This window comes from Pleurodeles waltl, chromosome 7 (genome assembly GCF_031143425.1).
Source record: "Pleurodeles waltl isolate 20211129_DDA chromosome 7, aPleWal1.hap1.20221129, whole genome shotgun sequence".
NCBI classification, from domain to species: Eukaryota; Metazoa; Chordata; class Amphibia; order Caudata; family Salamandridae; genus Pleurodeles; species Pleurodeles waltl.
Window position 1 is genome coordinate 604,382,215 of NC_090446.1, and position 24,780 is coordinate 604,406,994.

The 24,780-nt window shown below is 42.0% G+C and overlaps 1 protein-coding gene across 4 annotated transcripts in view; it reads right to left on the reverse strand.

Annotated features, from left to right (window-relative positions):
• The window catches only part of LOC138304453 (histone-lysine N-methyltransferase, H3 lysine-36 specific-like), a 1,084,114-nt gene that overhangs the window by 577,220 nt on the left and 482,114 nt on the right, over positions 1 to 24,780 (reverse strand). For all 4 annotated transcript variants that reach the window (XM_069244523.1, XM_069244520.1, XM_069244521.1 and 1 more), the window contains one exon: positions 8,108 to 8,235. In XM_069244523.1, coding sequence (XP_069100624.1) covers positions 8,108 to 8,235 — 128 coding nt within the window. The remainder of the gene's footprint in view (positions 1 to 8,107; positions 8,236 to 24,780) is intronic.

Sequence of the window (24,780 nt, forward strand, 5' to 3'; positions counted from 1 at the left end):
GACTGGAGGCCAGTCTCGGTGACCCAACAAGTGGCCCAAATCTAACAAGCCTGGGGAAAGCAGAGACACCAGTGGTCCTTTTCTCCTTTGTCCGGGTCATCCGGGTGCAGAGATGCAGTGGACCATCAGGGTTTCCTTTACCAGAGGAGGTTGCAGTTAAGGTGGGGGCGGGGAGGGGGCTGCATAAAAAGACTGCAGACATCGGGGTGAAGGTCGCAGTGGGAAAATCCATGATGGACTGTCTCTGGAGAGGCTGGTGACCAACGCAGGTACCATTGGCCCACTTCAAAACGAGCTGGGAGGCTCAGGTTCAGTGGTGGTGTCGTGCAGTGGGATTTGGCAATCCTGAGTCCTCATCAGCAGTTCTTTGGTGCCTGCAAGGATGCAGTGGAGCAGCTCCACTGCTCCATAGGAATTTATTTCTGCTGGGAAAAAGGCTGGTAGTTTTCCTGGGCTTTTGGAAGAACCAGCAGCTGGGGGACAAGGCGACTTTGGAACGATTGTCAAAGTTAGCAGACAGGCTGGCTGGGATGGCGCTTAATCTGTCGCTGGTCTTCAGTTCTTCCTTTTTCATCTCTGGAGTGTCATTCTTCAGGCCAGCAGGATCTAACTTCCTGGCATAAGAGACTACACCAAACACTGAATTTAGCTGATTTTTGGGGAGTGCAGGGTAGTGGCCTATGTCCTACCTATCCCAGGGGTCACTACATCCCCTATATGACCACTTTGGTGGAAAGTAGGCTTAATCTGCCTCTCTGACTACTAATTTTCCTGCCTGTCCAGGTGCCAACTGGGCCCTAGGGCAGTGGTACGGCATCCACTATTTTGAGAAAACCCAGATCTACATATCCAGGGTGGTGGGCTTCTTTGAAGTCCCCTGCCTTGGAATGCAGATTCACAAGTCATCCTGTTGGGGGCGGTGTGCTAACAACCCTGCCAGAGCAGGCTTTGTTTCTGTCCGCCCACGAGCAAAGGCTCTCATCCCTGGGGGCCAGAAACATGCCTGGTGGTGGCAAGTGTGTTAGAACTAGTCAGCCAGCAAACGGATAGATGGTAGGCTTTCAGGGGAGCATCTTTAAGGCATCCTCTGGGTGTCTGTATTTAAAAAAATCCATCACTGGAACCAGTGAGGGTTTATTTATATGAGGTGTTTGATACCAAACATCCCTATTTTCAGTGAACCCAACATGTAGCTGTAGAATTTGTACTGACCTATGTCCAGCACATGTACTTATAATGGCTTCCCTGTTCACTCACCATGTCTGAGAATTGACAAAGGCCCAGTGGGGTCATATCTGCTCTTGCACATATATACTCACATGTAATATAATGCACCCTGCCTTAAAGCAATCAGGCCTACTGTAGGGGTGACTTACATTTATTGCATGCAGTGTTAGGGGCCATTGTACACAGGCTGTGTGCCTTGTTTTCACCTTTAGCTGCACGAAAACACTCAGGCCCTCATTACGAGGCTGGAGGTCATCAGACTGCCAGCCTCGGAGTGGCGGTCTTACCACCGCAGACCCGGCAGTAAAAACCGCCGCATTACAAGTTGTGGGGTTTGGCAGAAGCCAAGCCGCCACAACGCCGCTTGGCCCATAGGTGCGGTTGCACCTGTGCAGCTGGCGGTGAGCACCTCCAGACCGGCGGCAGGCCTCAGCCTGCCAGCTGGAACAGGGCTGCGGACCGCCAGACTTTCCATGAAAAGGAATCCTCATTCTGTCACTGGCACACACATGCACCCACACCTCCATCTCCACCTCCATGCACTCACCACCCGTCCACACACTTACAAACACCACCCAAATCGTACACATCCACTCCCCCCTGCACCGCATACATTCACTCACTCACTCCTCCTTGCGCCGCATACATCTACTCACGCCTCCTCCCCCCTGCACCGCATTCACTCACCCGCTCTCCCCGTTCACTCACACAAAGAGCCCCCCTCCTCCCCATCCACAAACATGCACACCCATCCACATTCATGCATACACCACCCATCCATGCACGCATACATTAACACACTCCCCCCTCCGCATATGCACAGTTGCACACATGCACCCCCACTCACTTGCAAACGTACACAAAGACACCCCCACTCACTCATACACCCCCATTCGCTCACATACAAGCACACACCGCACACATTCCATAATGGGCGGAAGTCCTCGCACGACTCCTAATATGGCAGTCAGCAGACTGCCAGCAATGGCGGTCTGCTGTCTGCAGCGTCTTTGGCGGTCTTTCAGTCAAAATTGTATCAAATACCAGGCAAAAAGTGGGGGTGACCATGTCAGAAAGGGACACTTTCCTACAGATGTTCCATATCAATTCATCGACAGTGCATTCCCCTTAGACTCGAGGGTGTGGATTCATGGATGTTAAATCTGGACATTTTGTGTCTTTATAATTGTAAGCAGCTCTATGCTTGCCATACACATCTACAAACTCTTGGGGCTCTCCTTCGTCTTCTTACTTTGCCTGTCGCTGTGTTCTGTCCTTTTGGTAGGTGAACTGCAGATAATCCTATGCTTGTGTTGGTTGACCATATTCATGTTTCTTGGCTCAGTTTTGAAAGCTGACAGCAGTAAATTCTCCAATTTGTTGCTGTAAAACATATTACTATTGTCTGTTTGTATCTGAACAGTTTTTCTTTCAATTTGTGAATGGGGGACTTCTAAATGTTGAAGAACTGCCTTTAGCTCCAAGCGAGTATGTGTTTACAGTCTCCAACTTTGTTCTCGGGCCTCTGATTTTTAGTTTCTCGATATGTACACCCACCCTGTGTGCGATGGACTCATGGTGACTGTCAAAGTGGGGATACATTTAGAAAAAAAGTCTGCCTTTTGTCATTCTCCTGGGACCACCATTTTAACTCACTCAGCAATCTTGATCTTAAAATCATTAGCTATTCCCAATCGCCCCATAGACTGTGCCTAGTAATTTGGCACGCCATTCCTGTATTGGTGTCATGTGATCTTGCTAATGGAATCAAGAGAATGCACAATGCTATTGTCATAGCATATTCATAACTTTCCTTATTGTCAGGCTTTGAATTGTGGTAAAGGCGAGTCTAATCTTGAGAGGATATCCACATTAAAAACCACATGGATATTGATGGATATTACATATTTACTGCTGCAAACACATCACAGCTAGTCCAATCCAGTTCATCCCTATTTTATTGCACACACCATTATATGTTTGTCAATGCTAGATCCCTTAATAAGCAGCGTGAAGTGATACGCAAGATAGTAATAATAATAATATGGACATGTTAACTCCAGAGAGATGTCTAAATTAGTGGTTCCTAACCTGTGGTCTGGGGACCCCTGGTGGTCCTCAAAGCCTCCTCAGGGGGTCTGACTGTTTAGATAAGTAATTAATATTACAAGAGTAAAAATAAAGTGCATATATAGTAGCTAAATGGACAATTGAATTTTTCATAACGTACTGTAAGTATCGAGGTATTTTAAATTGGAGGCTAATAATTCAATTAGTTCCCTCAGATTTATGGGTAGGAGCAGTGCAGGTGCATCAAACAGAATATAGTATAGACGATGGGCGGCTTCAGTTGAATTTAGAAAATCTTCAACCTTTCTTTTAACATTTTTATTTTTTGTTTTATTTGTTTGCAAATTAAATAAAAGGTGTTATCATTTGTGCATGTGTTTGATGGAATACTTCTTTCAGTTTTTTTTGTTTATTATTTTGCGGTTCAAATTATCAACAATGTTTAGGCCTAGGTCCCCGGTTTCCAATAATAAGTGAGTGGGGGTCCCTGGATTCCAATAATGATTCAGTGGGGGTCCCGGGGCTCCAGTAATGAATCGGTGGGGGTCCACATAAGTCAAAAGGTTGGGAACCACTGGTCTAAATAATAACCAAGACATCTTAGACAGAGTGACGTACCAGGTTAATTTGTATATCATACAGATATGAGAAGCTTTTATTTATAAGAACCTTCCTCAAGATCATCCCACAAGCTATACCAAATCACTCAAAAATAACATATTCATTAAAAACATTCTAAATATTTGATAGTATCAGTTTGCTTCTGCAACATGTAACTGAACTATAGTGGCTCAAAAACGTGTATGACACCCAAAACCACTTATCAGTAAAAATAAGACAGCCAATGAGTTAGGATTTAGGAGAGGTAAATTAGTGTTTTGCTGATTCTCACTCTAGTAAAAACTCTTCTAAAAACGTTGTCACAACATTATTTATCTACAATCCGTGGCCAAATCACAAAACTCACCTCTCATATGTAGATACTGAAATACAAGCACTGAAAGGTAAGGACATTATATACAGTCACAGGCAACGATGGAGGGGAAACAAATCCTTCACTAATGTACACAAATTCAACTTCAAAAGTTATGTTTAATGTGTTAAGATTAGGTGACACTCTAGCCATGGAATACAACATACAGAACGTGGATGGGGAGCTACATAAAGGAGGGTGTATTGCTGGAATTACGTACTGGTTTCCTAAAGGTTTCACAGTCATGATCGCCCTACTAACTTGTGAGATTCATGATCGTCCTACTAACTTATGAGATTGCGTTCCAGACATTGATACATTTCCAAAGAGATATTGTTTTAGTGACTTACCACATGCTGATGTTCACAGCAGAAGGGGGCCTCAACTCTCCAGAGCTTTTTCATTAAACAAGATGGTCAGTTTGTAGACCAGATAAAACAGCGTTCCAGAATGTAGCATTTTATAGAACATGTGGGCAAATTTGAGAAATCATCTTGCTTTGATGGGGAGCTATTTTGAGGAGATCAGAAGAGGTATTGTGATCATATTTCCTTCCGCGAGTAGCCACTCTGACAGGTCCCTAAATGCCCAGATGGACCAGGTGATAGCATAGCTCCATTTTGTTTTTGTATACATCATGTAATATAGCTACGTTTTGTTAACATCAGGAACACTTGCATAAAATATATTTATTCCAGTTAGTTATTTTAACTCTATACCTTTTTAGGTAGCCATTATGAGTGGAGACTCAAACTGATTTTGTATCAAATAAACTCCAATGATTTAGAGCCTTTACAACACCCCAGGCGGTGTCTAGCATTGTATCAGTGGTAAACGAGTCCTGTACAGGGATGCAGTATTTTTCTGTTGGATGGGAGGTGAGGGGCTAAAAAAGTAAGTAATGATGATTATTGTAAAATGGTTGCTAGCCATCCCACAAAGAGAAAAGTTATCTGGAGAGGAAGTTCAAGCAAATCTGAGTCTCACCAGTCTGGCAACAGTTCGAAATGTAAGTTTTTCAGAGAAGGAAGATAAGAGACTATCTACAGGTGGAAGATTAAGGAAGAGACAATGTAATCTTAGGGGACCACTTCTTAAATTAGTAAAGTGTTGGAGAAGAGTTTGTTATTATGATACATTAACTTCCTTTTTCAAGGCAGGTTTTGAAACACTTTAGGACAAACCCCATTTATACACATTCTTGCTTTGAAGGTTTTCTTAAAGGAGTTCTTAACCATTTCAAATGCAGCTCTCAGGTTTATGAGATTTAGAAGGCAGAAGTCACATTTGTCCAGTTTTCAAATAGCAGCATTACATATCTGCAACATGTACGACTGTGATTCATTCAGACCGGAAACCTGACAGATGCTCCTGGGAACACTTTACACACTTCTTAGCAGGGGAACAAAAGCTCCAGATAAACTGAAAGGGCTATTAGTGTTTCGGGCAACAAAGTGGTGACTTTCTAAAGTCACCTATGCCTTAAGATTTACTTTAAATAAGACTTCAGCAGTAACACAGGCTTACGGCATCTAAGTCCACAATTAATTTAATACTTCAAGTACCATATTCGGTGGTCCAATAAGGAAGTTAAAACAGCGCGTGAGCTAGTAAAACACATTTTTACCAATAAGGCTTCGGACCTTACTACAGTAAAAACTTTAATTTTGACTTTTAATGCCAGGACATGTAAGGAATAAATTCGATATGGTCTTTTTAATATCAGCACTCTGCCTTATGGGCTTATAGGACTTCCTTAGGAAAGACTTAAAAGATATTAAAAAAATAAGTTTTGGACATGGCAATAGGGTTATTTTGCCAGGTCGAGTTGGCAGTTTAGAAGCTGTCCAACTAGTCTGCAGTGGAAGACCCAGAGGCATGTTTTCACTTTGTCATAACAGTGGTGGCACAAGAAGTGCTGCAGTCCACTAGTAACACAACTCACTAGCCCTGGGTACCTGGAGTAACATATACTAGAGTCTTAAAAGTAATATAACTTATGTCAATCGGGGATGAACCGTTGCACAAGCACTCTTGAGGGGTCAGAGCACACACACTGTGGTGAGAACAGGAAGGCTCAGTGCACTACAGTCTCAAAAACCAGCATCATCAGTCCAAAGTTTGGAGGGGAGGTGATCATGCAAAAAGAGGCACTTTCCTAAAGTCGGAATACAGTAAATTTCTTTCTTTTTTAGATTGAGGAAAGAAGGCCACTGGGCTCCTTGGTCAATGAGGGTGATCAGATTTCAGGTGCTGAGAGCTTCTACAATTAACACATCGAATGTTGTTGCAGTGTTTCAGTATTAGCAAATTCTCAAATTTAAATTCACAAGAAGTTCTTGTAACAAACAGAATTCATAGTAAAAGCCATAAATTTAAAACCCTTGCAATCATTTTGTGATTCTGGTCACTGACTGCATACAAAGTGCCGTCCCAACAGAAGCAAACATCCTTAGCTATAAAAAAAATTGCCTTAGCCATTTAATACGAGGCTCCGCGAAGTGAAGACAGAGGCAAAATATCTGAATCAAGAATCCTCCACAAGTTTTTGCACACGTGACAGCTATCCATTAGTACATTTGGATACCCACTAATCCCTGAACCCTGTTTTTTTCCAACAAGAAGGACCGAACGTGTTTGAACTTATTTATTGTTGCTGTTAGCATGGGAATGGTAAATGTGCAAGGTGGGATACGAATCATACTAAATAATTATACAATTGATTTCACCCCTCACAAATGTAAACATTTTAAAAACCTACACAATTTAACAACTATAACATGTCCTACGTACAGTATGGAATTTTGAGTTTTAATACTGGGTGAATTAGGTACTATATGTCCCTTATCAAATACTTTAAAACGCATCTGCATCCCCATTATATTTACCTACTAGACCAATGAAAAGCTATAATGATAATCAAGTTCAAATCACCAGCGTACAGTGATGCTGAGAATAGTTCGACAAAAATGGGATAATTCCGAACATGAGTGCCCTTATCTATCGTTGATTTAAGAGAAAATTCAGAATCAGTATAACAGGTTTAACTTATAAAGGGCTTTGTTGTGTAATAAATCTAGAATTACAAATCTCAGACAGACCTCGTACTGAGCAATTAATGAAAGATCAGAGAAATTGATTCTTCAAAAGTAGTATGTGTTGTAATATGCTGGAAATGTGAAACTAGCATTGCCCATTCATAACAGATAAAAAAGCAGCCCCAGAGAGACTTGAAAAGTTTGATTATAGTAACTGCATTCAGTAAGCCCTGCTTACCAGTATCGTAAATAGCAAACCTCAATAACTACCTTATTTTTAGTTTCAAGATTCAGCATCCATCAACACCACCCACCAAACGGTTATCCAGTAAGATGCAACGCCTAACTAGATAACTCATATGTGATATTTGCCTTTCAGTTCCACACAAGGGAATTTGGAGGGAATGCTTTTGGATATCTAAGCAAAACTTGGCCTACAACACTACTTCTCGAGACAAGACATGAAAGATCAATTTGTGACTTTACATAAAGATATTTTCTACAGTATCAAACGTCTTTTATGGTGTCATTTAGTTCATATTTTTAATGAAAGTACAGCTGTCCGCCTCAGTTCGGCAAGATATGGCATTACTGGTCAAACTAATTAGCATGAAACTAATTTCAAATCATGGGTCTTTTATTTTTTTTATTTTTTTTACAAAGTAGAAAATGTTCTCAAGTAGGCACGGTTCATACTTACAAAGGCTATTAGTCAACAATTAACTTAAATAAGAAGAAGTTTCAAAACTGTTACATTTCAGGGCCGGCAAATTTCATTCATCATGTTTCCTGGACTTACTGTCATTTTACAGAAAGTGCCATTAGGTCTCCTTGCTCGTTTCTTGGGTGGGGGAACCATATCACCTTCTTCAGCATACTGCAAAATACGTTTGCTTGGCTTCCTGTAGCGCTTCTTCTCAAAATGTGCTGCAAAACAACAGATACAAGCTGTAGAGAACTGTGGATGGGGGTGTGGGGGAAGCGGGTGAAGTGAGGCTGGCAAAACATTATTTTGGAAAGTGAGTCACTAGGAATATATAAAAAATGTTAAGTTTCTTTAGCATATTAAATATGAAGTATTTTCTAGAAAGAGGCATAAACAGGTACATTATTTTGTCAAAATCATACATATGACACATCCGACCCAGAATAAATAGTATGAAATGATGAGCTCTTTTGAGACACTTGCAGTGTACTTAGTTGCTAGAGTGAGCCTGGGTTAATATACCTGTGGGGTTGCTTTACATGCCTTAGTAACTACAAAGCAAGGAAATACTTCTTACCTATAAGAAGGGTTCTCTCACTCATGCATATCTCACAGAGTTACACTTTGCATAAAATTAGTTATTTACCTGCAACTACAATTCCCGTCGTTATCTTTCAGAGATTCACATACTTAAACCATTCACAGTCATCAACCTAGAAGTCCCATGGTAATTTTCAATAGCAATACAAAAGAGCATAAACAATCTTACTTGTAGCAAAATCACCCCATAAGAAAAGAATACACTATCCAATAAGGTGAGAGCGCAATTAACTGTGCTCCCACCGAAAGCTTCCGTTCTTCAGATTTCTATAGCACAAGTGTGAAAGAATGTCTTTGTCTCCTGCAGGAACACTATCCAAACAGTAATATTTTGCAGCAATTCCATGCTGCTGTTTAGCTGATGTCCGCAAAGTTCTATTCAGCTGATGTATAAAGAGGGAACTCCTGCATCAACTGCTTAAGTAACTGCAATGTCTTTCGTTGAAACGGCTGACATTCTCGATCACAAGGGACAACCAACTTTCGAATGACTGAAAACAGCCCACCCAAAAACATTGTTCTCCTGATGATCCACACAGAGCTTAACTGGTAACCATAGTGAGGGAGAGGCACCCATAGTCCACGTCTTTGTTAATCCACATTATCTTCTTTCTCACTAGGATGTCAGCACTAAGGTACAGTCCAGTTCTCTCCAGCCATTACCATTTTTTCTATGGATGGCAGCTTTTACAATTCGGTCTTATCAATCAAACGACTGTGCCATAGCAAGCACTGTGCAAGCTCCTGCATTCATGCACCAACTGGGCCTAGTAGGTAATATGTAAACGTTTACAATCACTATCGTCCAGCCACTCTGGCAGAGTTAGCAAGCCGAGGAATACCCTGTACATTCAATTAAAGAGATAAAGTCTGGAGTGACTTTAAGCAGGGCTCCCAGAACCATGATATTAGCACCTCACCACCAGTCATCCATTAGATCCAACTCCATATCCATATTAATCTAAGCCTCAATGTTATATTCTTTAAATTCGGCTATTTCTCTGATCTTCCCAATCATCCCAGATGACAAAGACTCAAAGGCAAGGCTCACAAGCTTTCACAAGGCCTGCTAAGGAGCCCTCTATATTTTTCACTGCAGCCTCTACGGAGTTGCTCTTCTCCATGAGTTCAGAGCAAGAAGTAATACAGCAAAGTGCATTCTTCCCTTGCCAGTCCCTTTTACCCTGTCATTGGGTCTTTCGGGTCAGCCCTTCTCCTTTCAAGGATGTTGGACAGTAGTTAAAGAGGTCCACTTTCACCTTTTTTTCCACCGCCAATTTCAAAATGGGCTAGAGTTCTCATCTGCGATGGGCAAATCGTATTGTTGGGCAATTATGGTCCCGCACTCCATTTTAATGTACTATGCTATGCTACCCACAAAACTGCCATGGGGTGGGAGTTCCATGGAGAACCCTGTAGCAAGTATCTGTCACCCTGATGATCAGTCGGTGAGATCCACTCCCTTCTCCAACTCATATCTCCAACCGGCCAACACATGCAAAGCCTGCACCACGGCTCTGGCCAGCTGTGGTGCCCAGCTCTCTCACCTGTCCAGTCTCTTACTCCCACTCATTGCGCAACTGAAAGCTCCATGAGCCACGCCCTCTTACCGGGGACACATACTGAGGGAGTTCCTATTATCTCACGGCTGGAGTGCCTGTGGCACGCCATGCTCATGCAGGGCCAAGAAGGGGACAGGCTGGGTAGCCGAAATGCCACTGGTGACATCTCAACAACGTTTGTCCCTCTGGACAATCACATCAATGCATCCTCTGCGAGATGGTCTCTTCACCTACACTAATACAAAGAGTGCAGTGCACCTTAGACAATCATACTGTTTTTTCAACAGAATGATGTGAGTAGAACTGTGTTAAAAGTAAGTGTACATCTATGGCATAAACCTTGGATTGGTATACAAAAGCACACTTTGCAAGAACGGGGTTTGATGGTGAATGTGTGAATTTAATTAACTCTACTGGAAATATGCACTAACGACAAGGCTCTCTTCCATGATACAAATTCTATTATATGTAAAGGCTTCCATCAAGTGAGCTTGGACAGTATTTAACTACCATATGCGATGCAGGTTTCTACCAGGTAGAAATGCCCTAAACAGATCTCTGAGAACCTCCTTCATTAGTCTTGTCAAAAGAAAAGACTAGGTTTGAGATAATCATCTGAACTTTGAAATAGCTACTAGGTGGATGAGGTGCATTTGAGGCCTGGCTGTGCCGCCGCCAAAAGCACAGTAAACAATGTGGTTGTGCAGAGATTAGATCCAAACCAATATCATACCACCACACACAAAAGTGTGTCCATTTAGAGGAGGAGGCTCCGGCCTGGGCCAAGATGTCTTGACAGTCGTTTGTGGTGCCCAAACAAGCAAAACTTCAGGTGCTCAGAAACCATGTGAATCATGCAGGAGCACGGTGTAGCATCTGTCCTTTCTCCTGTGAAAGATTAATACCTATCCCTGAAAGCATGGGAGAAGCTTCTGAAAGGTGGAAAAGAGCTGTCTATCATTACTAGTAACCACAGGCTATGCCCATAAGGATTAGTCAATAACGTTCTCCCTGGGCTTTGCTGAAAAGTCTCAGATAGAGAGAACGTAGTGGTAAAGTATATGCAAAGGCTTTGCACAATGGCACTGGAAATGCATTTCTCACCAACCCTGAATACCTCTGCCGGAACATTTGCATTTTCTGCTCAATGCTGATACAAATAGGTCTGGAGGCAATAACCCATCGGCAAAAGATCATGGTTGTAAGATCTTGATTCAACTCCCACTCTTGGAAGATGCTTTTGGTTGTGCTGAGTACATCTGAGACTTGAGACCAAAAGTCAGAACCCTGAGCTCATAATGGCACCCCTCCAAGAGTGATGTGACTAGCTCCTGGGCAACAATTGTCTACATTAATTAGGTTTGTTTCCGGCCACATTTGTTACTTATCATGTTTTAGTATAAATGTTTTATGAGACTAAACATGCTTCCATACAAATAAATATGAGCATACGCCTACGTGTTCTGTAAATTCATGGTCATACTTGGGTTTTACAAAGACCATCACATGTAAGTAGATTCAAGCAACTGCCACTGTACTCCAGAAAGAGGAGCAAATGTTTGTCCGCAGTGTTGATTTAAAATTGCTCACTGTAGCTGAAAGAATCAAGGGAGTCCTTGACAAATGAGTTGGTTGTACACAGCCCTCCTGCACTACAGTGTCTGGAATGGAAGTGAGGGTGGGCAGCGCGCTAAAGCATGAGTTCTTGCTATGTACTGAGCAGACAGGCTATAATTAATTGAAGGCAAGGAAACCTAAGCAGTTGCTCAGCACAATAGAAATTTAAAGCTGCTCAGGCTCACTTTCTATTTTAGCAGCTCAAGCACTGAGGAAGAGACAGAAAGGAACCTAATTTAATCTTTATACTTATCTGTTGGCCATCAGGACCCACACTTTCATCCGAACGAGGAACCCACAGGCAGCAAGGGATAAGATTTTTAAACATGATTTCTGTTTAGGTACCTGCACTGAAGAACAATCAGCCAGAAGAAGGCAGTGGTGGTAAAGCTTCACAAGTAAAGGCCCACAGGTGTTGCTGTTTCAGGTTCTAAAGTGACTCGACCACCTGACATATGACAGCCACAGCCCATGTACCACTTCAAAATTAAGGATGAACCAGCTCTTATGAACTACTACCCAACGCTGCTACCTTAGTCTGAAACAGTGTGGAGACAGCACATGCAAGGGCTAACAAAGCACAATGAAAATCAAGCCTCCTTCCCACCCACTACTTAACTTTTAAAATTACCATGTGATAAAATTATTTTTTTAACCATTAATCACTCTCTGCCACAACGGAGAAGTTGTCGAGTCTGTCCTGTAGGAGAACTGAACATACCCAGACTGCCACTTTCAGGCCAAAACTAGAAGCACATACTCTGCAGGCTGGAGATGAGCAAGGAAAACCAACTGCTCTCTTTTAATCCCCTTCTGCACAATGCCTCTCTGGTTCTGTGCATGAGAGAACAGCACTGCGTTAAGAGCAGAGACAAGGAACATGGTCACTCACTGGGTGGCTTAAAAATGAGGCCACATTGTGGCTGGCCAGGTTAGGTAATTGTCCCACCCGCGTGCAGCCTTGTAATTGTGGACTAGCAAAGACAGGCCAGCCACCATCACCCGAATTAATCCAGATGTTGCTCTCATGCATTTCCTAATATTAAACCCCATAAGAGCAGCTCAAGACTGGTTGAAGCAGACTAACCAGCCACTCCAGCCACTGTGGGGCTCTGCTGTGTTCCCCGCTGTTCCCTAAACAAATGAAGATTAGAAAGAACCGAAGTGCATATAGGGCTTGCACAGCAAGAGACCTAACCAACATAACATGAGCATGCGACTTGAAATCATTCAAATCATCCCTGTGGTCTGCTGCCTGTCAATCAACAAGACTAGCCCCACCTTAGTAATATCTTACCCTTTCAGCAACGTAGCTAGAACAAAAGGCAAAGCAGATTTACAAATATAAAAGTTATTTTTAAATTATGTATATGACAGCTTGTGGCAGTTTCCTGCAAGGGGCGGCCAACACCCAAAAAGACAAACCAATGCTGGAGATGGGAAATCAACTTATCTGAAGGTATAGGTCCCCTGTGTTGGTATCATTCAAAGGCCACATGTCAATACACCAGGCTGGGAAAATTTGGTGCATTTTCATAAAACACTTAATGAACAAAGGGCACTAAGCTCAGACACTGGAGGTCATTGTGAATTCTGGTAGGAGACCACACCAGTGGCAAAGGCTGACCTTCGCAAATATCATCTAACAGATACCATAATAAGAGCCTGATGACGAGGATTCTACATTAATCTATAAAAGGTTAATAACTGGACTTGGTGACCTAGAATGCATGTCAGATAAGATGGTCCAGGCAACCTAGTGATCATGATCACCTTTAAATCTTCAGGCAATGTGGAGGAATTTATGGGTGTCGGAAACCCTTATGAGAGAAATGCAGCAGTTGCTTCACAAATATCCAGTGACACCAAGAACATGTTCAAAGGTCCTGCAGAAAATACGGTTGGTAATCTTAAGGACTGAAGGATGAATCCTGTCAGGAAACGTTTGCATATAGCCCTTCTTACCACATGTTATACGACCACAATGCTTTCCAGGAGATGGACAATTTCAGGCAACAGTCAATAAGCAGTCTCTACCTGAGATGCATGTGAAAGGAATCAAACCCCTACACTAATACTCGTGTCACAAGCGCCCGATTCTGCATATCCTGGGTTGATGGAGTAGCAAGCAGCTCCTTGTCAGGACAATGAGACTTTCAGTGTCTCCTAAGCTATTGTAACAAATGAGAATGTTAGGAACAATCACATTCAAGGGACTATGAAACAGTCTAATTAATTGTAATAAGAACAAAGAAAAGCCACAAGGGCATAACACAGCTCTTTCAAGTCAAATTCATTAGGGAAAGCTATTCTCTGCGTGTTATTCCGGAACCACCCTCATAACTACAGAGATTTCAGAGATCCCAAACAGATCTCCTGCGGAGGACTTAAAAAGGTCACCGACTGAGATGGTAAGCAAGAAGCCAGTAAGCCAAGGCTTTGACACCAAGTCACCTTCTCAAGAAATATGGTTTTAGACCCGTACTGGCTCAGTAGACTAGAAATACCTTTTGGTGCAATGTTTGTGCACTACGATTCTGGAAAATACATTTTAAACAAATCAGAAGGCAAACTGATTTTTTGAACTGTCAAAATCCTCACTTCAACATCCCATTAACTTAGGTACAATGAATTTCTCATTGGTTTACAATAGTAGATGAACATGAAAATCATAAATATCATCCATTTTGCTCAGTGTTTTCAATACTGCTGCACTCACCTTTGTCTGCAAAAAGTCTGTGTACATTGGGTGATTCAGGCTCACCAACATCACAGATACTGCCATCAACCTTTAGAAAGTATGACAAGGAAAACATTACTTACCTAAAACTACAGTTTTCAACCAGTGTATCCTCATATATTCACATGCTTGAATACTTCTGGATCATGAAGCCGGAAACCGTAGGTAATCCATGTTCAGAAGCAGTATACCAGTACAAAAGATAACAATGGAAAAGTAACACACAACATAAAAACTACCTTCCTCATTTTATGAGCTTAAGTCTGGCCAATCAGATGGACATGCACCTGTCTCTACTCCTCTCAAAGGCTCCAACTGCCAGATTTTGTTGAGCTCACCAGATTATTAGGGTGCACAAATTAACCTTATTACAAAGGTAGACCACGAGGGTTGCATGTGAATGTATGAAAGATACCAATGCTGAAGAACTGTGGATATCAGTAAATATATGAAGTGTATATATCTAATACAGCTCAAGATAGGAGAAAGGCTAAACTCTAGATTCTGTAGAAGTCATAGATTTCATCTCAATGCAGTTGTGTTTGGTGCAGACATGAGCAAAATTCCAGATTGCAGCACTACATTAAGTCTAATTCCAGAGAACAGAGCCACCATTGCTGCCATCCCTCTTATAGAATGAGAACGAATTCCGTCATTGGTAAGCCTGTATATGGAATTATGAGAACGTACAATGCAAGAAACAATCAATTTAGCAAGAGTCTCCTTAGTTGTCATTTTTTCACTTGTCTAAGGCTCACAAATAACTAATCAAATCTTTGAATTTTTTTATTTTTTATTAGGAGTTATAGAATTCACGCGGGGGAAAAGTCAGCAAGACAATGTTTTTGTTTGTGTGAAAAGAAAAGAGCACCTTTTGAATGAGTTAAGGAATCATTCTAAGAACCATCTTATCCTTGTAAAAACACAAGTATTGGTCTTTTACTGATAGTGCATGCATTTGAATCATTTTCTAGGCTGAAATCATAGCAAATACGAAGCCTGTTTTCCATGACAAGTGTTGGCCGGGGGATCAGTGGATATTCTCAAAGAGGGGATTCATTAATGCAGAAAGAATCTCATTCTGCTACCATGTTAGAGACTTTTATGCAACTGGTGGATATTATTGAAATCACCCTTTCATGAACTCTTAACTATTCTCTCCAAGAAGACAAATGTACCCTGTACTGCTATCCTGCATTCCCTAAATGCAAAAGGTGAGGAAACAATTGGTGGGGAGTTTGTATTACCATGTTCCAAAAATCTAAGAACCAATGCTATATCAACTAGGCTGGGGCTAAAACATTCAGCTTGCAGGGTTCTCTTTTCATCTTGCAAATATTTCTGTGGACCAGCGAAATAGGAGTTAAGACATTAATGAATTTCCCCATCCAATCCATCAACAACATTTGTCCTGGATGGGACTATATGCTCACAAACAGGCAATAAAATGTATTTTTTGTTAGGAGCATATCTAAATACAGTGTCACCCATTGACTGAGATAAGAAGTAACTGCATGTTGCCTGGGACCCGCTTGTGAGATCTTTGAAATCTGATAACTGACAGCATCCTCAATGGAATGTATGATGGAACAACGAATGCTGAAACCACGCATGCCTGAACAAAGCGGTCGGAACAACGACCACTTTGTTACTACAAATGCCTTTACCACGCATGCCTTTACAATGATTTCTTGTTGTGAAAGCATGCCTAGTAAAGGCATGTGTGGGAAAGGCATGTGTGGTTTTAGAAACGACCCCCCCACACCTGCCCTAAGGCCCAGAAGTACCCCACCCCTAATACTAAAACTACCTGACCCCCCCCACCCCTAAAACAAAACAACCGTGGATACCTCCCACCGACCCAGAGCCCTAAACCCTTCCCCGACCTCGCCCACCCACCCACCCTAAAAACAACAAACCCCCAACTCCACCCCTAAAAATCAAACCACCCGATCCCCCCAAAAATCAAACCACCCCAACCCCTCCACCTCCACCCCCAAAAACAAAACTACTCAAACCCCCACCCCCAAAAACCAAACTACCCCCATCCCCACCCCCAAAAATGAAACTACATGACCGCCCCACCCACAAAAACCAAAGTACCCCACCCCCATGCCCAAAAAAAAAAAAAGTACCCGACACAACACCCCTGTCCCTAAAAACAAAACTACTCCGACCCCACCCCTGTTCCTAAAAACAGAACTACCCTGATCCCACCACCCCTAAAAACCAGAACTACCCCGACCCCCCCACCCCTTAACCCACCCCTCACCCCTAAAAACTACCCCACAACCCTGCCCTGCCCCACTTACCTAACCGCGTCCTCTCCCGATGCACTGTCCCTTTTTCTCTGCCTTAATCAAGCATGTGCGTTGTTCAGCACATGTGTGGGTAAGGAAGGGAAAAAGGGAATCGTTGTTAATGCAAGCATGGTTCCGCTTGCGTTAACAATGTAATTGTCGTTCCATAGTCGTCATTCCGGATGTTTCCCTCCTCATAGGCATTCTGTAGCTCTGGAACATGCTCTGCAAAATGGTCTAGCTTGCTTTCTATGGCCTTCTTGAGCTAATAAGAGAGCTCTTACTCCTTGCGTACAAATGGAGCACTTGTAGTGCTATCCATTTGCATCAACCCCTTAGAATCTCACACAGAAGAAAATGTACCTAACTTACTGCTCTGAGTTCCAACAGACTGATGTGGAGATGAGTATTCCACCAGAGACCATTTTCTGCTTACACACCCAACCGACTCAAATGCACACTCCAACCCATTTGAAAAGCATCCACTGTTAGAACTAGCTGAGGCTTTGTGTGAGCTAATACTTTTTCCGTTCATAAATTCATTAGCCACAATAAGAGCAAGTTTTAATACTTTTGTTGCAAATATTATATCTCCCCATTCTCCTCTTTCCAGGCACAAATTAGCACTTAAATCCTCTCTAAATGGCTGACTGTGTCCTGATGTGGCATTGAGGAATCAAAAGAATGAAGGAAATGTTTCTTCATTGTAATCCTAGTTCTCTTCCAGGGGCATCCTCAAAGTAATAAGCACTGAAGAGTCTCCCTTACGAGAGGGGATCTATGCATCAATATAAAAAATTATTTACACTCACAATTGTAGCCTATTATGAGGCTACGATGTCCAAAGTCACTGACCTTCTTCACCTCTTTGAGTGCCGGTACATTATTCCTGCAGGATCTCCTTTACGAGTTGAGGTAAGATTCTCCATCCCAATCTTCCATCACTGCGGCTGACCACTTGGCTCCTAAATTCTAACAATATGGCCATCTAAAGCTATCACAAGACTGTATGGATATCTTGAGAGAGAGTCCAAGTTCCCTTCCATAAGAAAACCCTATGATTCAAAACGGGACAGACCTTCTATTTGGTGTATTCAAAATAATTCTGATCCATTTAACGGTCATGCTGAAGTGCTGTTGTCTTAACTGCTTCATTCAGCAAGGTCTTATTTACACTACTCCTCTGCTAAGGTACATCTTGCTGCCATAACCGCTTACAGAATACCCCTCACAAATCTATTTTTTAGAAATTTCTGTAGTTTAGAGTTTCTTAGAGGTTATAAACTAGGTTTTAACCTCCAGTTAGAAGTGCCCCTCGCCCTTAGGAGCTAAACACTGTTTTATCTAAATTAATGGGGCCTCATTTTCAAAATATTCACAAGGCTTCGTTGCAACAACTTAAGTGGAAAACAGCTTTTTAGTCACAATTACTTCAGCATACAGAGTAAACAAAATGCAAACCCTGTGTGCAAATGAACCAAAAACGGTTTTTCACAAAAACAGAGTTGCACTGGCAACTCATCCTCTTTTTCTCCCTAAAGTAGTCTCTGAGTTCCACATTAATCAAACAATTTGTTTGCCAACTTGGTTGTACAAATCCTTCCACTCAGGCATAGAAATCTCTCCCTTCCCTTGATGTATCAAGGGTACTGAACATCAATTTGGACAAAACTAGAGACATAAGAAAATCAGATCGACTTCCTACAAATTGTGGACCAGTAGGAACTGGTTTGTCTTCTACAAAACAATCGATATTAAAATAGTTAATTTCTTGAATCAGCTTTGCATATTAATTGGCGAAGAAACCCTTACCTAGTAGGCCAAAAGCACATTCTACTCGAGGTAAAGTGGCTATTATACCCCTTCTTAGGAATGTCCCCATTGCAGATGCTTGCAAAGCTGCAATATGGAGGTCTATCCACACTTTCACTAGGCGTTCGTATCTAGATTCAAACTCCAGGGACGATTCACAAATAGGTCAGGCATACTTGAGGAAACCTTTTGGGTAATTATTGGGATTGTCTCCATTTCTCACCCTCTCTTTGAGGGATGGGCTTGTTATGCTATTCAATGCATATGACTACTGATAAGCATCTATTGGAAGAAAAGAAAAACTGACTTACCTTAAATCCTAGTTCTCTTCTAGGAGTATCCTCATCAAAGGCATAAGCAAACCTCCCTTGTCCCCGGACAAGAATTGCTACAGTATTATTACATTTTACCCTGGTTCCTAAATTGACCAATAAAAATGACCTAACCTATCTGTCACCTGTAGGGCATGATGGGATACTGAGGGTGGTGCAAGGCTCTTAAAGGAACAGTGAGTATTGCATTAGATAAATGTATTACTTGCAGCCTAGTGGCTGATTCGGGCTTTCATGTCATTTTAAAGACAGTTTGTGAAAGGTTTGCTATGTGTACCGATACTCCATGGTGACTTATATAAAAGTAAATGTTTTCTTTTTTTAAATGATCATAAAATGTGGACTTCTTAGCCTTTTCTGTGAGTGTAAATATTATTTTAGAATGATGTATGAAGAATACTTACATCTATTCCATCCGAACTCCGGCATTCCCGTGTGTGGGCTGGACTATTCAATGGCTATGACTATTGATGAGGATCTCCTGGAAGAGAACGATGGCATGCATCCCAGCACCATCTATAGCTTTCTGACCATCATATTCTGAGTTTAAATGAGACACAAACTTACTAGAGTTTTGTAAGTATGTCTTTTGTTAGGAACGCTTTCATTATGTAGGTGTTCATTTGTGCTCCCAGCAACACCACAGTGTTTGACAGTCAGAGCAGATTTATTTGTATTTATTGCAAGCCTTAATGAAGGAGCGATGTTATATGAAGTACAGCTGTGCATGCATGATGTAAAAGGAAGGCTTGATTAGGCAATTGTCCAAATACAGGTATAGAGGAAAGCCATGGTGTCGTAAGCAGGCTGTCACTGGGGCCATGCATTTGGTTCAAGCTAAATAAGAGTTTTGAACTGATAATGCAGACCGCCTACATGGAAAAGTAGAAATTTCCTGGTGAAAGGGATGAATTGGCATATTGAAGTAAGCATCCTCCAGTCTATTGACGCCAAATACTGCTCATTGGATAAAGGAAGAAGAGAATGTTTTTCAACATAACCTTTCAGAAGCTTTCCTTCTTTATATGTTTGTTTAGTTTCCTCAAATCTAAATCTGGCTGCCAATTTACTGACTTTTTAGTATAAGAAAAATCTGCAATAAAATCCCTTCCGACTTTGTGTCAAAAACCCTACTGTCTCTTTAATGCTGGCAGATGCTTGTGTATCTCTTTCCTGAGAGGATGATTTAAGGGATCTGACAAATTCTAAAAGGTGTGCCATTTTAACAATATCCATCCAGTACCCTTTAATTTGATGTTAAGCATGGCAACGAATAAAAAGGGGAGTTGTCTATTCTTTCCCGTCGACATTTCTATTGATACAGGCCGCATGCTTAATCCTGCCTCAAAAAATAATGATCAGCATCTTCCCTGTATAAATCCCTTGCCCAAGGAAGCCAAGGACGGTAGGGGTACACAGGTACCTGTAAATCCACTCAGAGTTTTACGTCAAGGTCAACCCAGACTAACTCAGGCGACTGATTCAAAGGGGAGATATGATCAGTGTAAGAAGGGTGCTTACATTTACATGACAGGGGTCCCCAGGTTGTTGCTGGTCAGAGAGAGTCTCACGGATCTCTCATTAATAAAGTTATTTATTGGATTCGCATACAGAGGAAATGTCTTTCTGTTATCCGTTCTGATATTCGGGAGGTACGCAGACATGCCCAACCAGACTCAGATTTTGATTATATTTCAATTCTTTTTTTCAATACCTCCATGGTCGATAACGTTATGGCTTTCAATCTATGGACCAGTTTCCTGAAATCTGGTAGAGACATCGGAATTGGCCTCTGTATGTATTCTCCGGGGGGTGAGACACGAAGGATTGATAGACCATCTAATGTCCTTGTGGGAGGGGTTCAGGGTCCACTCAAGAGTAATCGACCAGTTTTGACCGAGATCCGTTCCCCCCGGTCATCCGACTTAGACTGACTAAATGCTGTTCCTCCCTCAGTGTTCCCCATTGCAGTTGCTACGGCCCACAGAGGCAAACAACCAAGGGCTTTGAATCTCACCGTACCCCTGAGAGCTAGGCCCACATTTGTGCTTCCTGATCTTAACATTATGTCTTGGAATGTGGCTGGAATAGAGAAAAAGATGGGAGATCCCGGATGGGTCAACTTTATCACTAAGCAAGATTTATGTTTTTTTCAGGAAACCTGGGCGGAAGAGATAATATATGTTGAGGGGTTTACAACATATTTTGTCGCAGCTCAACCTGCCTCTGGAGGCTTTGGTAGACCTATGGGTGGGCTCATGATTTTAGTGAATAAGAAATTGCAATGCGACCATTCTGCACTATCCCTTAACTCGCCAGATTTATTGGGTGTTAGACTTACATTTCAGCCTGGCTTTATAGTGATTATGGTCAACGTGTACACAAGGTCCGTCCTCCACAGTATGGAATCTAGGGTACTTGCTCAGTTAGCTGAGTATATGGAACTTTTACATCCATCTAATCATCTGGTGATAGGGGGCGATATAAACTGTTCCTTCGTATTCAAGAACCTTATAGGCAATTTGACAACTGAAGAAGATGAATCTTGGGGTATTCCCCAAACGAAGGACGATACTCTCAGCATCGTTCTTGTGTTGCCACGCAGATGGCCTCCCTCTGTTTACGTTTTGGACTCAGAGAATGTAATGGTCGCACTAGATCTGATCCAAATCGTGCCCCCACTTTTAAGTGTGGGTACTCTTCTAGCATTATTGATTATTTTTGGGTCGACATTAGGCTCTGGTCAAACACTCTGGATATGAAGGTGGAAGCCCGCCATGATAGCGACCACCACCCCCTATGTCTTACTTTATCCAATAAAGCTTTTGGGAGAACCCAACATCTAGAGACCACTTATGTTCCGATTCCTTGCCTGAACCTTAGGCAAACTTGCGTCAGTTGGCCAAAAGTTACATCTAATCCACTCCTAATCAAGCAAATGTATTCTTCCTTTCTACAGCTGTTCTCCGGTTTTGATGAGCAAGAGGTCAATAGTATTCCAATCTTGAAAACCCACGTCGAATTGACAAATATCCTACAGAACTTTTTCTATGAAGAAACCACTTTTAGGTATACTCTCGATACCATCCGATCTAGAGAATGGTTCAATAAAGATTGTGACCTTGCGAGGCTCAATCTCAAATTGGCCCTCCATAAGCATTCACAGTAGGAGATCCGGGCCGCTAGATTTAGATACACCAAGGCCCTGGATCTAGCAAAGAAAAATTGGGAATTTGAGATCTGGCAGAAGCTGCTGGAGGCAGTCAAAAATCGGGACGAGGGCTCTTTTTGGAGGTTGCTGACCAACAGGCATAGAGAGGGTAATGTCACTTTAAATCTCCATATCCAGCCCGAAAGATGGGTGGCTCATTTCTCCGAGATCTACACTCCATCCATACAGCAGGACCATGAGGACCATAGGGGCGATGAACGTAGACCTCTCATTAATGGATCTACGGAGGACATTGTTTTCACAATCGCTGAAATTACAGCAGCTATTAGTTCTCTGAAATCCGCTAAGGCTCCTGGTCCTGATAAAATACCGGGGGACCTGTTGAAGTCAGAACCTGTTATTTGGGTGTGGTATATAAACACATTATCGAATGTCATCGCAGCAGGTGGCCCTATTCCGGATTAGTGGCTGAAATTATCCCTATCTATAAAAAAGGAGATGTGGGACTGCCCGTAAATTACCGCCCAATCAGTCTCATTGACAATCTACAAAAGATTTTCTCTAAGCAAGTCCTAGACAGGCTTATGGACTGGGTCCAAGCCAACCAGGTCCTATCCCCCCTCCAGGCTGGTTTCCGTTCAAGAATTAGTACTATGGCCCAAGTTTTTAGGTTCTTCCTGCTACTCTGGAAATACGTCACTTTGGCTAAACAAAACTTGTATGTTGCTTTTGTCGACCTAAAGTCCGCTTTTGATCTCGTTCCAAGAGAGAAATTGTGGGAAGTCCTAAAAAAAAATTGGTGTCCCGAGAAATCTGGTGCGCCTAATCCAAAGATTGCACAAGAACACCTATGCTCGAGTAAAATGAGGTAGTCAGGGGGAACTTACTGATCGTATTAATAACAGGCGGATGGTACGCCAGGGCTGTGTCCTGGCACCCACTCTTTTTTCCTTGTTCATTAATGAGGTGGTGCAAGTTGTAACTGATTGTCAAAATGATGCCCCTTCATTGAACAATTCAAAAGTTCCAATTCTCTTATTTGCTGATGACTCCCTCTTGATCTCTAAAACACCCATGGGCCTTCAGGTTCTCCTGGATAGGTTCAGTGTGTTCTGTGCAGACCATGGATTGGAGCTCAATTCTAGCAAAACTAAACTCATGATCTTTGGTCTTGGTCGCACCAAACAACGCAATATTTTATATAATGAGGTTGCTCTGAGCAAGGTATGTTCTATGGATTACCTGGGGGTGAGAATCAGCAATGACATGAACTGGCAGGCCCAGGTAGGAAAAAGTTTAGCTCTTTTAGCACATAGGTCAGGGGCAATTTTGCGTTTCCAAAAGTCTAATACTGTGAAATTTGTTTCCTCAGCTATTAAAATGTTTCTAGCAAAAGCTCAGAGCGCCGCGGTTTATGGCGCAGAGGTTTGGGGCTGTTTCAAAACTAGTAAGTTATTTGTGGGGGAAAACAACTTCGTAAGATCGTTCTTGGCATGTCCTCGTAGTACGCCCTTGGTTCCAGTGTTTTTGGACTTAGGGTTCTCCCACATTTCTGATGTAATAGCCCTAAGGCCTCTAACTTTTTGGGTTCGTATCTGGACCACCCTTGAATTAGTTATATATAAGGAGTCCTTGCAAGATTTATTGGATAGACCGAACGTACTTTCTATCCCTTGGTTTAAGTACATTTCGGAATGGTTTCACACCCTGGGACTTAGTGATTTTTGGAGCCTGCCAAATAATTTAAGGAGGGCTCACAAGGATCATTTAAAATCAGTTTACTGGTCCCATGTTAGGAAAAATTATCTGTTATGCACTTCATATGGTAGGTTGACGTCTCAATTTCAAGTGGTATCCCCACTTTGAACCCTTTTTAGACTTGATTACCGATCAACTAAGCAAAAGTCTGTATGTTCGGTTCAGGTATGGATGCCTCCCCCTGAAGTCTTACTAGTTCATGGTGCTCTACTCCGCTAATCGATCAATGCCCAAGTTGTAACGGTTCTGCAGAAACTGTAGTGCACTTTATGTTTATTTGGCCTGCCTATGGCCTTGTTCGGCGGAAATGGCTCCGTCCCGCTTGCAGGAATATGGGGTTGAGAACGTGCAAAGATGCCCTAAGGTTGATGTAGACAGACTGCTCCCCCTTTCTAACTTGTGCGGTCAGCAAGTTACTTGCGTCCGCATGGCATATACGTACATATTTCTTAAAAAATCATAGTGATTTGCTATTAACTGAACCTTGACCTTAACTTATTTAATCTAATTACTGTTCTTATGATAGTTTTAAACATAATGAATTTTTTATCAAATTATCGATGAGGAAGTTCAAGGTAGCTAAAACTTGTCGATTCCTCCTCATATATACGATGGGAGACATATATGAAGATTTATATCAACATCTTTTTGTTTATTCACAGATCTTTTATTTTATCCTTATTATTACATTTAAACCTTTGTTATTATATATTTATTATGTACAGATCATGGTTTTATTGTTGTAAGTTATAGCTTTGATGGTTTAATTAGACCGAATAAAGCTTGTGTGACTTGACTTGATGTTAAGCAGTCCCCTGTTTTAAAAAACAAAAAAAATCTGAATCCTCCCATTCTCAGCAATGATTTTCTGAG